Source organism: Saccopteryx bilineata, chromosome X (genome assembly GCF_036850765.1).
Source record: "Saccopteryx bilineata isolate mSacBil1 chromosome X, mSacBil1_pri_phased_curated, whole genome shotgun sequence".
NCBI classification, from domain to species: Eukaryota; Metazoa; Chordata; class Mammalia; order Chiroptera; family Emballonuridae; genus Saccopteryx; species Saccopteryx bilineata.
In genome coordinates this window covers 113,963,605-113,982,703 of record NC_089502.1, presented here as the reverse complement: position 1 = coordinate 113,982,703, position 19,099 = coordinate 113,963,605, and the positions used below count along the sequence as shown (strand labels likewise).

Here is a 19,099-nt window from a genome sequence, read left to right as displayed (position 1 = left end):
AAAAAAAAAAGATGTAATTTTTCCATTGCACTCACCATATTTCTAGTGTTCAATAGCAACACATAGCTATTGGCTTCTGTACTGGATTGCACCAATGTAGAACACTTCCTTTGCCACTGAAAGTTTCTTTTTTTTCTTTCCTTTGTTTCAGCAAATGACCAAGACCCAGTTTACCAGCTATATCTCTTAACCCTAAGATTAACATTCTATATGCAAAATATTATCAAAAGTTACTAAGCAGCCAGATGTAGTGCAGTTGGTTAAGGCCAGGCAGGTTCGCTTTTAATTTCAGTAGACGGTAAAGGAGCTGTGGAGTTGGAGAGTGTAGGGCTATACCCACTTATTGGCGGCTTGCAAAGACAGGTGAGCAAATACACAAAGGAAACCCTGCTTTTGCAGTGGAAGGCAAGGGATTAGGAATTCAACACCTCGCAGTGGGGATAGAGCGGTCTGGGAGAGTCATCCTGATTGAAAGCACTCACAGCTTTTGAGAGACACACACGTGGCTTTTTGGCACCTGCGCAAGCACTAATTGCACAAAGTGCTTGCAGCCAGTAAACCAGCAAGCAAGCAAGCCTCACACCTTCTTTCCCCAACCCGCCTTCATGCACATCTAAACAACACCCTCAATTTATATTAAAGCAGAAATGTATTAGCATTGATGCATTAATATGTTTCATGAGTAAATATTGAAAAAAAAATTGAAGTGACTTTTGTGGAATATTTGTCCCAGCAACGCAAACTTTACAGCATGCTGGCACTACATGGCTCATATTTCAAACACAATGGAAAGCCCGTCCATGCTGGTGTTAGTGAATGGAAATAATGGCCTCCTTGGAATACAATTAATAGAAGGCAAAAAGAATATAGAGATTTACAACTTTGAAGACAAGAAAAGTCTTATAATGTCCTGAAAATCATTTCAAATGTTTATGACAAAGGCCTCAGATGAGCTCTGTATAAACACTTTAGCCGGGGTATAGCTACCCTGAAAACTGACTTCGTTAGAAATCTTCAAAAAAAAAAAAATGTTCCTGTGAATCTGTAAATGAGACTTGTTAAGTTTAACATTTCCAATAGAGGCCTGGGATGAATTACTTCATATCCAAGTACAGCAGCTGTTCCTTACCATTTGTAGTTGACTTTAACTGGCCATCTTAAACATCCACTCCTTCTTGACCAGTCTCCCTGCTTCTCTTTGCAGTGATTTTTCTGAAATTAACTATTGTGATAGACCTAAACACAGATTTGAATTTTCCCACCCAACAGCACCATTTGCAATGGAAGAAAATGAAGCGATGCTTCTATGATCTACTGACCTAGAGAATTAAATCCTGATTTAAAAAAGAAAACCCTCCTGCAAAAGATATAAAAGTCAGAAGGCAGAGAAGAATAGCCTGTGCCACAGCGCCTGCTCGCTTGGGGGACTCTCAGATTCCCAAGGAAGTTGTCAAACGTGTCTTTGAAGAAGTCTAATGAAGACAGGTCCCTTCCACCAAAACATTCCCTTGAACACATCATCTGGCTTCTAGACTGTGAAGCCGAATTCAAACGCGCTGTCCAAATGACTTGCACCTCCTCCGTTGTATAATTCTTTTCCATTTTTTTGATAGATGTCCTGTTATTTTTTAGCATCTGATAGCACCTCTTATGCCTCAAAGACTCTGAATTTTCTCCCTACTTCTACCTTATACTCTGGATATTCACATGGACGACACTTCAGTGCCAGTTTGTGGTAGGCTCTTCAATATGCTCAGCTGAGGCAGGTCTCTGCCCGCCTACAACCTCACAGCAATGAACCAAGAATAACCTGGCTGTTGCAAGGAGTTGAGGACAGGAAACCAGTGGCGGAAGAGGAGGCTGCCAGGTGTCCAGTCTCCTGCCTCCTGCGCTGCGAGGCTCTTTGCGCTGTCGTTTCTCCTTTCTGCAGCATCCTGTTACTGACATCTGTGTTGAGCATTGCTGGTCTAGCAGTAATTGGCCCTGACAGTTCATTTGCATAGTCGTTTCTCTGAACCTTTCCTTGAGGAAATGATTAGCAGCAACTAATAAAAATGTAGAGGGCGAATAGATACAAATTTGATAACTGTGTTTTAAAATCTTGAAGCTTATGAAACATGCATAGCTGGAAGTCAATGTAACATAGACTGTAACTTAACTACTGATTTTAAACTGAAACCCATGTGACCCCAGCAGGGTTAAGAAACAACACAGCCAGTTCCCTTGAATCCTGCACTTGGCATGTTCCTTCCTGACTCCGCTCCCACCTCTGCCTTCCAGGAGTAACCATGAGCCTGGTTTCAGGTAACTATCACTTTCCTTTCAAATTTTATCACCTGTGGGTTCATAGAGTTTAATTTTGCCTTTTAAATGTTTATATAAATTGCTCATAGATGAGGCATTATTTTTTCATCTTGCTTCTTCTGTTCAAAACAATGTTACTAAGAGTAATCTATGTTGCTGCATATAACTGTAGTTCATTCACTTTCTTTGCTGTATTCTGTATACTGTACTGCCCTATGTATAAGACGCTACAACATATAAGACGCAGCTTAATTTTGGGGCCCGAATTTTGGAATACAAAAGTATTACATAAAGTTATTAAACTCGAGTTTCATTCATCATAAAATTCACACAACTCCTCACCACTGTCAAAATTCTCATCCCATTAGCTTGTTCTCCTCTGTGTCTGATGAAGATTCACTGTCTTTAAGAATCAGCTCAAAAACAAGTCTGAGAAAGCAGAAAACACAAGTAAAAAAAATCTACAACTGCTGTATACGATCCACAGTATTTTTAGACCCCAAAATTTTGAAAAAGGGTGTTTCTTATACATGGGGAAATACAATATATAGTGTGCCATTCATATAATTAAGCTTCACTTTACTTTTCCCTTCTGCTTTTGATGGCTATGTGAGATTTGGTCAGTGTTTGACTACTTCCAATTCCCTGTGAGAAAAAGATGATTTTCCCTTCCTTCAAAATGAGACTCGGATTAGCAGTGGTTTACAAACATTTTGATCTCAGCCACAAGTAGACAACATCTTATATTGTGACCCAATACAGCTATAAGTGTATAAAATTGGGAAAAAAAATCCTAAGGAATAATGACTTGATATGTATAAGGAACTCTGGTATTTTCCATTGTATTCAACTTCAATCTACTTCCTTTTTTTTTTTTTTTTAACTTTTTTTTTTTTTTTTTTTTTTTTTGCATTTTTCTGAAGCTGGAAACAGGGAGAGACAGTCAGACAGATTCCCGCATGCACCCGACCGGGATCCACCCGGCACCCCCACCAGGGGGTGACACTCTGCCCACCAGGGGGCGATGTTCTGCCCATCCTGGGCATCGCCATGTTACGACCAGAGCCACTCTAGCACCTGGGGCAGAGGCCACAGAGCCATCCCCAGCGCCCGAGCCATCCCCAGCGCCCGGGCCATCTTTTGCTCCAATGGAGCCTTGGCTGCGGGACGGGAAGAGAGAGACAGAGAGGAAGGCGCGGCGGAGGCGTGGAGAAGCAAATGGGCGCTTCTCCCATGTGCCCTGGCCGGGAATCTAACCTGGGTCCTCCGCACGCTAGCCTGACGCTCTACTGCTGAGCCAACCGGCCAGGGCTCTACTTCCTTTTTTAAAAGAAAATTGTGCTTGTGACTCATTCAATTAATTTTGGAACCCATGAACAGTTTGTAACCCACAGGTGAAGGAATACACATGTGGGTTTTGAAAATCATGTATCCCAGAACCAGATTAGTGGTGCTCTTCCAGGAGAAACCTCCCATGGTTTCCAAGACTACCCATTTTCAGTCCAAAAAACCTGACCATGCAGAGAACCAAAACTCTCAGGGCAATCAGCTCCTTCTTCCCTTCCTCATTGGACAAGGATGTAAATGCAACAAAATCAAAACAACTGAAATGTGGAATCTGTCCCCAGTGCTCAGAGAGAACCTGGACCTGTCTCTGCATTTATGTCCCAGAAATGGTTTGTCCATATAGCTCACTCAGGCTGCAGAAGAGCTGGCCCCTATACTTACTTCCACAGCTGTTCAAAGGAGAAATTCTTTATTTCTGAGTTGTTGAGCTGGCCCTTCCCCGTAGTGTGGGGGAATTGCTGATGACTGGGAGAAACCAAACCTCAGCTCTGAATCAGAGGACACACACTCTGCTAAACCATGCTGCGTATTTTCCCCCAATGTCCATGTTCATCTGGCTGCTCAGCACTGCAGATAGCCCGAGTCACCTACCTCACCGTATGCTCAACTGCCCATGGCCATTAGGTTGACTTGCCTATATGGGTATTATTGGCGTCTTTCCTTGCTTGTTGGAGATGGGACCCCAGAGGAAAGGACCACAGCTTTGACAGGTTGGTAGGTCAAGTCTCCAACTCTAATTGTCCATCAGAGTTGGAACTGGCCGGTGTTGAGAAGGAGTAACACCTGGGCTCTGTGGGTGTGGGTGGCCAAGGGGGTGATGGCATTGTTCTATTTCTAGCTGCTGAGGCAAGGACATGTGATATTTTGGAGGACCTCAAGGGATTGGGAGGTTAAGGGCAAGGGTGTTAAAATCAGAGGGCCAGTTGTGAACCCCAGCTCTTCGGTTTCCTGGCTGCCTGACTTTGATTATTTAACATCAGCCATGGTTTCCACATGTGTAACAGCTACTTCTCAGCCCTATTTGAAGATGAAATGAGAGGATGCATGTGAATCACAAAATGCCTAGCACTGGGAATGGGCTCCCTGAGGATAGCTGCTGTTTTTACTCACACTTGGCAGAGTTCTCATATCCAGAAAAAGAAAATGGTGGGGAGTCCTGGGCAGTGCCTCTAGGAAGCAGCTAAACGCAGGAGGGAAAGCCTGGGGAGCGCCCATAGCCAGTAGTCCCTCCCTGTCCTCAGTGGGTATGTTCTGAGATCCCCAGTGGGTGCCTGAAACCATGGATAGTACCGAGCCCTATGTATACAATGTTTTCCCTTTATAAACATAACTATGAGGAAGCTTAATTTATAAGTTAGGAACATTCAGAGATGAACAATAATTAATAATTAAATAGAACATTTATTACAATTACTTGAATATAGTCTCTCTCTTATCCTCAAAATATATTTTGAATTGTTTGTTTCTGAAATTTTCTGTTTAATTTTTTTAGACTGTAGTTGACCAGGAGTAAGTGAAATAAATCATGGAAAGCAAAACCGTGGGAATGCAGGACAGTTAAGCCACTCTCGAACCCAGAATCTTGCTGTGCCTGGGATGGCAAACACAGCTTTGTCTTGCTGGCTTGTTAGCTATCAGGAATTTCATGGAACATTTTGTTGAGAATGATGCAGAAACCTCAACCACATTTCTGCAAGGGGCATATCTGAGGAAGTGCTTAGCTGTATAATGGCGTTGGGTCAAGATTGGAAGGAGAAAGAAGTGGGAAGAAAAACAGGCAATCACAGAATAAGGAAAGTACAGGTGAAGGAGAAAATAAGAACAAGTGCGAGTTCTCAAAACAGCATCCTTAACTCAGGCTGGACCCCAGGGCAAAGCAAACTGGCAATACTATTTACTTGACTGAGCAAACACTGCCTCCTGGTGTCCTAGGATAGTGTGACTGTTGAAGGGTCAGATGGGAAGTTATATATCTGAACAATGTGAGGAAATGAGTGAATGGATAAACAGTTGACTATATTTGAGGCCTGACCTGTAGTGGCGCAGGGGATAAAGCACTGAGCTCTAATGCTGAGTTACCTGGTTCAAAGCCCCAGATTTCCTCTTCAAGGTACATATGGGAATTGATGCTTCCAGTTGCCCCTTCCCTCCCTCCCTTCTTTCTCTCTGTCCTCTGTAAAACGAATAAATAAAATCATAAAAAAGAAAACACCTGAAATGTGTGTTTTCCATGTTTGTGTAAATGTGATTTAGGTATAAAAACCAGGCGTTATTAGAAGAGATTAAAAGCTAAAGAAGAACATGCATCCTTTCTTTGTAGCTGACATTTACTGAGTGTTTACAACCTGCCAGGCATTTGTCTAACCACGAATGCAATATATCTCTAGTCGCATACCCTCCTTACGAAATAGTACAATTATATTCCCCTAGTGCGTTTGTGGGGACCAAGGAATAAAGGCGTGAATGCACATATCCCAAAGTCAGTGAGCAAGGAACACACAGTGCTGCTCTAAGTGCAACCCTGGCACTTTAACTAGAACCCAGTGCATGTATTTGAAATATAAAGGAAGCAGCGATTCAATGTAAGTTTTGAGGATTTGTGCAACAAGTAAGTAGGGAAAGGAGCTGAATTAATAATGAAGACATGGAGACGGTAATGTATTATCTTTCCCCAAGTGAATCACTCCACAAGTATTTCCTAGGCGACAACTTCGCACTCCCTGCTTTGCTAGGACCTGTGGGCACTGAGAGTCTAATATGGGGCATAGCCCCCCCAAAGAGAGTTCATACTGAGGTTGAGGAATAAAGTACACATGTAGGACACAGTCAGAAAGCAACATATAACTGCATCCAAAGATGGTGTGAATTGTGCAGGATTGAATAATATTGCTAAGGAGAAGATGATAGGAGGCAGCAATCAGCAAGGCTAAGGTGTGGGGGTGGGCGCACTGTATAACAAGCCACACTGACTTAATAGAAGTGCCCGGAATACAAGTGAACCTGAAACAAAGAACCTGAACCCCACAGTGAGAAATTACTCGGTGTGGCAGGAAAGCTCTAATGACTGGCACTAAGCTCAACTGAAGTTTCCTTCCTGCACAGTTACTTACTTTTTAATATTGTATAGCAACCCCTTCCAAAGAGCACTTCAGTAGTGAGACTCCTGGGACTCACATGTCATAAGAATTCTTCCTGCAGCAGTTCATCCCTGTGACCCCCAGGAAGAGCAGTGGGGAGCATGCAGGGGAAAGGACCTTATGGGTGAAGAGAAGAGCTCAGACCACAGACTCTGGAGCTGATCTAGATCAAATCTCCTGTAGACTTGCCAGTTGTGTGACTTTTGGCAACTTACTTAACCTCTCTGTGCCTGCTTCTTCATTAGTGCGTGATCAAGATTAAGATGACTTAATTCGTGTAAAGCACACAGAACTGCAACTGGCACTCAACACTTTTCCTGTACACTAATAATAAGACCAATAAGCATACCTGTGTGCCCATAACCCAAAATCAAATCTTCTTCCCTCACCATATATTTGACCCCTTTACCATTCACTGTCCCTCCCCTCTATTTAGCCCAATATATCCAACATATTATTAGTTCAATAGATCAATATAAAAATATTTTCTATGTTTTGGCACTAGTTTCTCAAAATCATGTGTTTTGTTGCTGTGTAATGCCAGGGCCGAGACCTGGCACGTCCACACTAGATATTGGCAGATGGTAGAAACACTGCACAGCTGGAAAGCGTTGGGCCATTTCATTTAATAAAGTCTCAAAATGACAGACAAGCACCCATGCAGAGAAAACTGACTCTCAGGCAAAGAAACAACCAACTGGCCCCTCAAAGTGGTGGGCAGGCGATCCAGGCATCCACAATCGCCCTGAGCAGAGGTGGTAGCCGAGGCCAGGCAGGTTCACTCTGGATTTGGGCAGATGCTAGAGGAACTGTGGAGCAGGAAAGCATAAGGATATTCTAATTCATTAGAGATTTGCAACAGCGGGCTAGCAAACCAACAGGGGACAACCACTCACAGCAGTGAGTGAGCAAGGAGCAAAATCACTCATCACAGCAGAAGCTAAATTAACAGGAAAATGGCTCCTTCTGGTGGCAGGAAAGCAGGCAAGCTATCTCCACCAAAGGGAAATACCTGTAGCCTTACAGAAGCTATACACACGTGGCTGTGCCATGTATTCATGCACTAATCATGCAAAGTGCAAGCGAGCAAGGCTAAGACAGCTATTTTCCTAATGGTAGCACATCTCAATTTAAACTATGATCATTTCAAGTATTCAGTACTCACATGTCCTTTGTTGCTGCCAACTAATAGACAGTGCTAGTTTCGTACATGATGGCATTTACTAGTATTAGATATCAAACCATACTCCTATTGAAGGAGATAATTATTTCACATGAAATTAATTTTCTTTTGGAAATATTGAGATGATATCAAGTCTCCCAGTTCAGCCAGTTATGGTCCCTTTCCCTTGTGTGACTTCTGTTGTTGGCTATAGTCAGGCACCTAAGAACCGGCCTGATTTTGTTCTCCAGAATTGAGAGAAATGGAAAAATTTGTTCCTTTGTCCTTATATGTGCTTGAGGGATTTTTCATTTCATTCTCCATGAGGAAAAAAGGGAGCAATACTGATATATATTACTGATAAATTTAGCAAAAGAAATAGACCATAATGATTTAGCTATCTATATTTTTTTTCTGGATATGCATTTCTACCAAGAGGATATAATACAAGAGCATAGGGGTTTAGGGGAGGTTAACCTGTAGTGGTCCAGAACTTCCTTTTCCTCGGTAATTAGTCAGGGTAGACTAACTGCTGTGACAAGCATTTGAGATTTACTGGCTTAACATAGGATATTACTATTTGTTGTACTTACACAGCTCCTGTGCACATTGCTGGTACAGGTGATAAGGACATGGTCCTCATTCATTCAAAGATTCAAGGAGGGAACCCATATTAGAGCAGATTCGAGAAAACTGCACACCTGCACAAGAGAAGGGAAATAAAGCAAATGGATACATCCTCCTAGAAGAGGAATACAGAGAAGTCTTTTAAATTCAGAAAAATGCCAAGCTTTTGGCATTTGGGATGGTCTCTACCTTATCTACAAACCCCATACTCTGTATTTCAAAGAGAAAAGTGCTCCCTAATTGACATACTCTGCTCTTCCAGAAGTCTATTAGTGACCTGCCATCAGAAATACAAATAAGATGTACAGTATACTTATTACCAAAGCTAAACAAATGTGCTCCTTATTCTTAAATATGAATAAACAAAGTTTTAAGTATTATAGGAAAGTGAAAGTGGAGATCCTGATGATGAAAAAACACTTCTCTAAATAAAATGATACATGTATCAAAAATAAGAATTAATATTCTAAAAATATTCAGGAAGAAAATGGGTTTATAAAACGAGAACTTGATGATATTAAAGGGAACTAGAAAACAGTAGAAACTACTTGAAAATAGAAACATTGCCAAATTAAAGACTCAGAACATTTCAGGTGCTCAGTGCAAATTTGTTGGCCTCACCAGGCTCTGATGGCACCTAAAACACAGTGCTCCCGCTTCTCCACCTCCTCCTCTCCCTTTCCCCCTCCTCCCCACGCCTTACCCCTTTTCCCCCCTCCGCCTCCTCCTTCTCCCACCTCCTCCCCACTCTTAACCGTTTCTCCCCCCTCCACTCCCCCTCCTCCCTCCCTTCTCCCCTTCCCTGCACCCTTCATACCCCCAGTCCACCTGCAGGTTAACTGACTCCAACCCTTCCCTTGACCTAGTAACAGAGTTCATTTCTGGTGCCATCGCCCAGCTTCGTCAGCCTCAGAACCTACCAGCAGGGGTCCTCCTCTCTGATTGCAGAGCTTCCGTTTCACTTCGGAACCGGAACTCAACAGCGTTGTCTTCCTCTTCGATTCTGGGGGCACAAGGAGGTCCCACCGCCATTGCTGCTGACTCAGCCTCTGACAGCCCTGGCCACCTACTCTGGGGGACCTTCCCAAGCTCTGTAACCTACGCATTCGTCCTGCCGCTGCCTGTCCTGCAGCCCCCACCGCGCCACGTTATCCTCAGTGCTGCCCACCCACGCCGGCACCTCCAAACATGGCGTCCTCACTGCCCTCACTAGTGAGCGAGACCTACCACCCCGACTGTGAGGCCGCCATCACTGACCAGATCCAGCTGGAGCTCTACGCAGCGCACATCTACGGGTCCATGGCTTTTTATTTGGATAAGATGGTCTCAAAGCCCTTCGCCCTGTTCTTCCAAGAGCAGTCAGGCAAGGAGAGGGCAACTGCTGACAGGCTCATCCAGCTGGTGAACCAGCGCGGTAGCAACACCCCCTTGCGCGACTTCCGTAGCAATCACAGCGTCTTCTGAGGGAACAGCCTGAAGGTCCTGGAGAGCGCCTTGCGTCTGTCCATGAAGGTGAAGCAGAGCCTGCTCAGTCTGCACCAGCTGGCCACAGAGAAGAAGGACACCCTTCTGTGTGACTTCCTGGAGAGCCACTGCCTGCAGGAACAGCTGAAGTTCAACAAAGAGTTGGAGGACCACATCACCATCCTGTGCCAGATGGGAGCCCCAGAACCAGGCCCAGCAGAACACCACTGTGGCAAGCTCCCCCTGGATGACAGCAAGGACTGAGTCTGGACTGCCTTCCGGCTAGTCATAGAGAGAAAGCCCCTCCTCACCATGCGAGCATGCATGTTGCTCTATTACCCTTGCTAAAAGTTCACTTAAGTTTTTATGTTCAAGTTTTACCATTTCTTCTAATAAACTTGTTGGTTTGTAAATATAAAGGTCTTTCATTGATTTATGTCTGCAAAACCTTCACCTTTTAAGTTTTTAAACAAGTTTCCAGTAATCTTTCAACCATCCATACCCCAACCACGTGCAGCTCGGGAATTGCATGGGTGGAAGGACGGGGTATTGTGTGCGACTTGTGGGAGGGAAGGACTGAGTATTGTGTGGGACTGGTGGGAGGGAGGAGGCATTGCGCAGTAGTATAAATGGAGGAAGAATTTTAGTACAGACCTGGACTGCAGAGGAGGTATTGTGGGGGATCCAGGATGGAAGAGGAAGTATTACGGGAGTCCTTGGATGGAGGAGAAGGTTTTGTAGGGGAGCCTGGATGGAGGAGGAGGTCTTGCAGGGGTTGCTGGATGTAGGAGGAGGTTTTGTGGGGGAGCCTGGATGGAAGAGGAAGTATTATGGGGGCCCTGGAATGTGGAGGAAGTACTGCTGGGGACGCTGGAAGGAGGAGGTTTTTGTTTGTTTGTTTGTTTGTTTTTACAGAGACAGAGTCAGAGAGAGGGATACACAGGACAGAAAGACAGGTACAGAGAGATGAGAAGCATCAATTATTAGTCTGTCAGCCCTGGCAGTTTGGCTCACTGGTAGAGCGTCGGCCTCGCGTGCAGGAGTCCTGGGTTCGGTTCTCGCAAAGGGCACACAGGAGAAGCGCCCATCTGTTTCTCCACCCCTCTCGCTCTCCTTCCTCTCTGTCTCTCTCTTCCCCTCCCACAGCTGAGGTTCCATTGGAAGAGAGTTGGTACAGGCACTGAGGATGGCTCTGTGGCCTTAGCCTCAGGCACTAGAGTGGCTCTGGTTGCAACAGAGCAATGCCCGAGATGGGCGGAGCATCACCCCCTGGTGGTCATGCTGGGTGGATCCGGGTCCCCCGCATGAAGGAGTCTGTCTGACTGCCTCCCCGTTTCCAACTTCTGAAAAGTACAAAAAAAATTAGTTTTTCATTGCGCATTGCCACACCTTTGTTGTTTATTGATTGCTTTCTCATATGTGCATTGACCACGAGCCTTCAGCAGACCAAGTAACTCCTTGCTCAAGCCAGGGACCTTGGGTCCAAAATGGTGAGATTTTGCTCAAAGCAGGTGAGCCCGCACTCAAGCTGGTAGCATCAAAGTTTCGAACCTAGGTCCACATCCCAGTCAATGCTGTGCGCCATCACCTGGTCAAGCGTTTTTGTTTTTTTTGTTTTTTTGTTGTTTTTTTTTTGTGGGCAACCATGGAAGGAGGAGGAGTTATCGTGGGGACCTTGGAAGTAGGAAAGAGTTACTGTGTGGAACCCTGATTGGAGAATGGAGATATTCTGTGGAACACTGGGTGAATGGAGCAGGTACTCCCTGCGAGCTCAGAAAACACAAATTTAAAACAAGGGTGGGCAGAGTTAGAAGAGGGTAAATGGGGATATATGGTGATGGAAGGAGACTTGCCATGGAGTGATAAACACACAATACAATATACAGATGATGTATTATAGAATTGTACACCTGAAACTTATAAAATTTTACTAATCAATGTCACCCCAAGAAATTCTATACAAATAAAACACTTAAAAAAATCTCATCCACTGGCTTCTCTGTGAGGCCAATCCCCAAATATAGTGCACATGTTTCAATCCTGCTTTATTCAGGTTGCTCAATATATTAGCTCAGTCCCAGATTACAAACAGTTCCTGATTTGGGACAAAGACTTACTTCCTTCTGTTTTATTTGGATTTATTTTGTTCTCCATTCTTTTAGTTTCTTTTTTTTTCTCTTAAGTGAGAGGAGGGGAGATAGTCTCCTTCATGCACTCCGACTGGGATCAACACAGCAATCCCCATCTGAGTCCAATGTTAAAGTCAACTAAGCTATTTTTAGTGACTGAGGCTGACATGCTGGGATCAATCAAGCTCTCCTCAGTGCCCAGGGCCTATGCTCGAATGAATCAAGCCACTGATTTGAGAAGGAAAGAGCGAAGGTAAGAAAAGCAAATGGTCGTCTCATATGTGTGCCCTGACTGGGGATCAAACCTGAGATGTCTGCACGCCAGGCCAAAGTTCTATCCATTGAACAAGCCAGCCAGGGCATTCTTTCAGTTTCTTAAGGTGGGAATTTAGATAACACTGGAAATATTTTTTAATTTTCTGGTGCATGAGCTTTTAGAACTGTTTCTACACACTTCTACATCGCTGATTCTAAATCTGAAGACTTTTTTTGGTGCATGCTCCAGGTTTTATGCAATTTTAATATCCTTTTTTTACAGTTAATGGCATGCATTGTTTTGGGGTTTTTTGTTTGTTTGTTTGTTTTTTACAGAGACAGAGAGTCAGAGAGAGGGATAGACAGGGACAGAAAGACAGGAATGGAGAGATGAGAAGCATCAATTATTAGTTTTTCATTGCGCATTGAAACACCTGAGATTTTTTTTTTGTATTTTTCTGAAGCTGGATACGGGGAGAGACAATCAGACAGACTCCCACATGCACCGGACCGGGATGAACCCGGCACACCCACCAGGGGGCGACGCTCTGCCCCTCTGGGGCATCGCTCTGTTTCGACCAGAGCCACTCTACTGCCTGGGGCAGAGGCCAAGGAGCCATCCCCAGCGCCCGGGCCATCTGTGCTCCATTGGAGCCTCGGCTGCTGGAGGGCCAGAGAGAGAAAGAGAGGAAGGAGAGGGGGAGGGGTGGAGAAGCAGATGGGTGCTTCTCCTGTGTGCCCTGGCTGGGAATCGTACCCGGGACTCCCGCACGCCAGGCCGACGCTCTACCACTGAGCCAACTGGCCAGGGCCAACACCTGAGTTTTTTAATGATTGCTTTCTCATATGTGCATTGACCGTGGGCTTCAGCAGACCGAGTAACCCCTTGCTCGAACTAGCAACCTTGGGTCCAAGCTGGTGAGCTTTGCTCAAACGAGATGAGTCCGCCCTCAAGGTGGGGACCTCAGGGTTTTGAACCTGGTTTCTGCACATCCCAGTCCGATGCTCTATCCATAGCACAACAGCCTGGTCCAGCGGCGTGCATTGATTTTTAAATTGGAGTTAAAGGGCTATGACTCTTGGATTGAACATAACCACAATGCAATTAATGTTTTCCAAACATCACTTTTAAATAATTGTTGTTGTTTTTAAATATAAAAAATTATCTGATAAAAACACTCTTTTATATTGTTTTAAGATTGAATCATGGCTTGTTCGAGTAGGTATAAAGGTAAGAATAGTCCTGACAACTTCTGTTATATATGTGGCTGTTACACACTTCAACATCAAAGGCATAATATTTCATCATTTGTGACACGAGCATACATTGCCTATTTTCAAGTTCCCATTGGTGATCAAGACAAGAATTGGTCTCCTCATATTGTGTGTCATAATTGTGAAAAAGTGCTTTGTGACTGGAGAAAAGAAAAACACAAAGGAATGCCTTTTGGTGTTCCCAAGGTTTGGTGTGAACCTAAGGGCCACAGCAGTGACTGTTATTTCTGTCTGACCATACAAAAAGCATCAGCAAGAGAAAAGGGCATATGATAGCATATCCTAATGTTCCCTCAGCAATACGACCTATCCCACCCTCTGAGACACGCCCGGTTGCAGTTTTCAATGGTTTTATTTCTTCTAAGGACAAAGAAAGTGAACATGGTGATCAAGTGTATTTTGATAAGATGCATGAGGAAATGGTTGTAGAATCTTAAGGGTCTTCTGATGCCAAGCAGTCATTAAACACTCAGCAGTTTACCAAACCTGAACTGAATGACTTAGTAAGACATTTGTGCCTACCAAAGAAATCAGCTGAGTTATTATCCTCCAGGCTTCTGGAGGATAATAACTCAGCTTCACCGGTTATTAAAATATCCCATTCACTTCACCGGTCAGCTAAAATATCCCATTTCAGAAAGCGTGAACAGATTTTTGTGGACTTTTTCTCTGAAGACAAATTCTTTGTTTACTGTCATGATATCAGTAGTCTTCTCAGCCAGCTAGGTGTTACCACTTACAGTCCAACAGAATGGCGGCTATTTCTTGACAGCTCCAAACGGAGTCTGAAATGTGTTCTCGTACACAAAGGTAATGTTTATGCAGCAGTTCCAATTGGTTATTCAACTCATCTGCGAGAAGATGATAATGACATAAAAATTGTCCTCAACTTTTTGAAGTAGGAGGAGCATAACTGGATCATTTGTGTGGCTTTTAAAATGGTAAATTTCCTGCTACGACAACAGATTGCTTTCATGAAGTATCCTCGCTTTCTGAGTTTAGGACAGCCAAGTTCAGGACAAACACTGGACACAGAAGGAGTGGCTGAATGTGAAGCTCTGGAAGTACGGTTGCAAAATACTGTGAGTGAACCTGTAGATAATCAAGACAGGATCATTTTTCCCCCATTTCACATCAAACTTGGCTTAATGAAGCAGTTTTTTCAGGCTATGAATAGAGAAAGTGAATGATTTCAACATATTTTCTGCTTTGACTTTTGAGAAGATAAAAGCAGGTGTATTTGACGGACGTCAAATTTGTACCCTCATATGTGATGAAGAATTTGCCAGGAAGATGAATAAGGAGGAGAAAGCAGCATGGCAGTCTTTTGTGACAGTCACAAAAGAACGTCTTTGGCAATAAAAGAGCAGAAAACTAGGAACTTCTGGTTCAGATGATGCTGTTGGCTTTCCACGACATTGGATGTAACATGAGCGTTAAGATTCACTTCCTGAACAGTCACCTTGATAAGTTTCCCCAAAATCTTAGTGCTTTTAGTGATGAGAAGACTACTGCTGGAGTATCAAATGAGATTGTCCTCAACAAGTACGCAAACACAAGAGCTACAAACGCAAATTTTTGCCTGAATAAGATATAAAGAAGTTTTGTGCAAATTTTATGATTAAAATAAATGTTTTAATATGTTCTATTTCAAAATTGTAGACAAATTCTGATGCAATCATGTCTTTTGTTGTATTAGTGTATTTACTGCAAGATAAAAATTATTATACTTTTACAAAGATGATGCTCAAGAAGACATTCTACTTCCTTATGTTAAACGAAATGTTGAAAATTTTACAATAAGATAAAAACCTAAAATCTTGAATTGCAAAAAAAAAAAAAAAAAAACCTGTAGCTTCCAGAGAAAAACTAATGTCAGATTTGAGATCAGCAGACTGGAGTTAGGTAAGAACAAGTGTTTTTGTAGATGCAACAATAATTTTGTTCCCCAGTGTAATTTTTTTGACTTTTCTTCTTTCCTAATATAGGGATTTCTGTTCTATAACTTTGCATTTAAGTACGGTTTACCTTCATCTCACCAATGTGAATATATTGTGTTTTGCTGACATTCAGTTCCAATAAATACCCCTATAATTTCTTCTTTGACCCATACATTGTTTAGAAGTGTATTATATTATTTGTTTCCAAATATTTGGAGATTTTTCACATATCTTTCTCTTAATGAGTTCTATTTTAATTCCATTGTTCTCATAGAACATAGCTCATGATTTGAATTTGTTTAAACTTATTAAGGCTTATTGTATGGTCCAGTATATGGTTTTTCTTGGTAAAAGTTCCATGTGCACTCAAAAATAATATGCTTCTAAACAATATGTTTTTAAACATTCCTTTCTTATGGCTGTATAATTATTCCTAACATGAATTATTATTTCTTTTTCTTCCTCTTTCTTTTCCTGATTATAACAAGTACAATTTCATTGGTTGCCTACAGAGTGTAGAACTATGAGTTTTTTGAGTCATGTGAATGTATTAACTATTTAAAAAATAATTACTTGCATTTTTTTAAAAGTAAACAATGATAATGGAATCATGGTAGCAGACGAGAAACAAAAACAATTACCTATACATACACACACTGGAAAGGATATAGTTAGCAAATCAGAGATTGTGAGGAAATCTTAGAAGACAGAAACAGGAGATACTTTCAAACTGATAAATGGGTGATTTAAGATATCTGCTATAAAAAAAATAACATATCTGCTGTAGAAGGGCAAGTGCATTCAAAACAATTTAAGAACAAAGTCAATGAAATCAAAGGACTATAGAGGGTCTTTGGTGGACTGTGAAATTAAAGACATACTTTCTGAACAACAGATCTGTCTGCTGCTGCCCTGCTCTGATCCTGCCCCAATCTTACATTAGACAAACTCCATGACACATACACCTAAAGATCACTGAATAATTGACACACTCCACCCTCCCATTCAGAGGACAAGCCTATTAGTGAAATGGACATCACAACTGTAGATCAGATCCACGTTAATTACATAAGCTAATTACTCTCACATATGTGCCTTTTACTCCCAAATATGAATACACAAATGTTTGCCAGTATTTTAGGAAAGTGAAACAGATAGTGAGGGACAAACATAATTATTTATATATGTACAAAAAAACCCCACATTACACACAAAGACACAGTAAACATAAGGAACTTTACCAAAAAATCCAAATTCATAATTACAGAATATTAAGGAAGACAATGGGATCACAGTGCTATTAAAGGGAGTAACCAGAAAACAATAGAAAGTACTTGAAAATAGAAATACTACTAAATTTAAAAACTCAGTAGACGTCAGGTGCTCAGAATAAAGTTTCTGGGCCTCACCAGGCTTTGATAGAACCTAGAACAGAATACCCCCACTCCTACCCCACCTCCCCTAAGAAAATGACTCCACCCTTTCCCTCTCCAAAGTAACAGACCTCATTTCCAGTGCCATTCCAGAGCTTCCCCCTGGCGCCTGAGACCACCTGTAGGGTTCCTCCTTTTGATTGCAGAGGTTCCGTTGAATCCCGGAACCGGAACTCAGCAGCGTTGACTTCCTCTTCGATAATGGGGGCACAAGGAGGTCCCACCGCCATTGCTGCTGACTCAGCCTCTGGGAGCCCTGGCCACCTATTCCGGGGATCTTCCCACGCCCGGTAACCTACACATTCGTCCTGCCGCTGCCTGTCCTGCAGCCCCCACTGCGCCACCTTATCCTCAGTGCTGCCCACCCACGCCGGCACCTCCAAACATGGCGTCCTCACTGCCCTCACTAGTGAGCGAGACCTACCACCCCGACTATGAGGCCGCCATCACTGACCAGATCCAGCTGGAGCTCTACGCAGCGTTCGTCTACAGGTCCATGGCTCATTATTTTGATAAGATGGTCTCAAAGTACTTCGCCCAGTTCTTCCGAGAGCAGTCAGACAAGGAGAGGGCAACTGCTGACAGGCTCATCCAGCTGGTGAACCAGCGCAGTAGCAACACCCCCTCGTGCGACTTCAGTAGAAATTATGGCGGCTCCTGGGAGAACAGCCTGAAGGTCCTGGAGAGCGCCTTGCGTCTGTCGCTGAAGGTGAAGCAGAGCCTGCTCAGTCTGCACCAGCTGGCCACCCAGAAGAAGGACACCCTTCTGTGCGACCTCCTGGAGAGGCACTGCCTGCAGGAAAATCAGAAGTTCAACAAAGAGTTGGAGGAACACATCACGATCCTGCGCAAGATGGGAGCCCCAGAACCCGGCCTGGAGGAACACCTTTTTGGCAAGCTCACCCTGGATGACAGCAAGGACTGAGTCTGGACTGCCTTCCCGATAGTCATGGAGTGACAGCCCCTCCTCAGCTTGTGAGCATGCACGTTGCACTATTACCCTTGCAAAACGTTCACTTAAGTTTTTATGTTCAAGTTTTACCATTTCTTCTAATAAACTTGTTGTTTTGTAAATAAATAAACGTCTTTCATTGATTTGTGTGTGGAAAACGTTCACCTTTTGTTTTTAAACAGGTTTCGAGGTATCTTTCAACCCATCCTTACACCAACCACATGCAGCTCGGGAAATGCATGGGTGGAGGGACTGGGTATTGTGTGGGACTGGTGGGAGGGAAGGACGGGGTATTGTGTGGGACTGGTGGGAGGGAGGAGGCATTGCACAGGAATCTGGATGGAGGAGGTATTGCGGAGGACCCTGGATGGAGGGAGAGGTTTTACACAGACCCTGAACGGAGGAGGAGGTATTGTAGGGGATCCAGGATGGAGGAGGTAGTATTCGTGGGTCGCTGGATGGAGTGGGAGGTTTTGTGGGGGAGCCTGGGTGGAAGAGGAAGTATTATGGGGGACCTTCGATCGCGGAGGAGGTATTGCGGGGGATGCTGGATGGAGAAGGAGGTTTTGTGGAGGAGCCGGGATGGAGGAGGAAATATTTTGGGGGACACTAGAATGCAGAAGAAGTATTGCCAGGGATGCTGGATGGAGGAGGAGGTTTTTATTTTTTTACAAGGATAGAGTGTCAGAGAGAAAGACAGACAGGGACAAACAGGAACAGGGAGATGAGAAGCATCAATCATTAGTTTTTCATTGTGCATTGCGACACCTTAGTTGTTCATTGATTGCTTTCCCATATGTGCCTTGACTGCGGGCCTTCAGCAGACCAAGTAGCCCCTTGTTCAAGCCAGAGACCTTGGGTCCAAGCTGGGGAGCTTTGCTTAAACTAGATGAGCCCGCGCTGATCTTGGAGACTTCAGGGTTTTGAACTAAGGTCGGCATCCCAGTCCAAAGCTCTATGCACTGTGCCACCACCTGGTCAGGTTTTTTGCTTTTGTTTTTGTTTGGGGGGGGCAACCCTGGAAAAAGGAAAGAATTACTGTGTGGAACCCTGACTGGAGAAAGGAGATATTCT

The 19,099-nt window shown here is 43.6% G+C and overlaps 1 protein-coding gene and 2 pseudogenes across 1 annotated transcript; 2 read left to right on the top strand and 1 right to left on the bottom strand.

Moving 5' to 3' along the window:
• Positions 1–1,094: 1,094 nt before the first annotated feature.
• LOC136317796 (dnaJ homolog subfamily B member 6-like) lies at positions 1,095–9,609 on the bottom strand (annotated as a pseudogene).
• Positions 9,610–9,765: 156 nt separating this feature from the next.
• LOC136317795 (ferritin heavy chain-like) lies at positions 9,766–10,305 on the top strand. The gene is made up of 2 exons (XM_066250526.1): positions 9,766–9,978; positions 10,090–10,305. The coding sequence occupies exons 1-2, from the start codon at positions 9,766–9,768 to the stop codon at positions 10,303–10,305; spliced, it is 429 nt and encodes a 142-aa protein (XP_066106623.1).
• A 7,153-nt stretch (positions 10,306–17,458) lies between these two features.
• On the top strand, positions 17,459–17,998 carry LOC136317794 (ferritin heavy chain pseudogene; annotated as a pseudogene).
• The last annotated feature ends 1,101 nt before the right edge of the window (positions 17,999–19,099 follow it).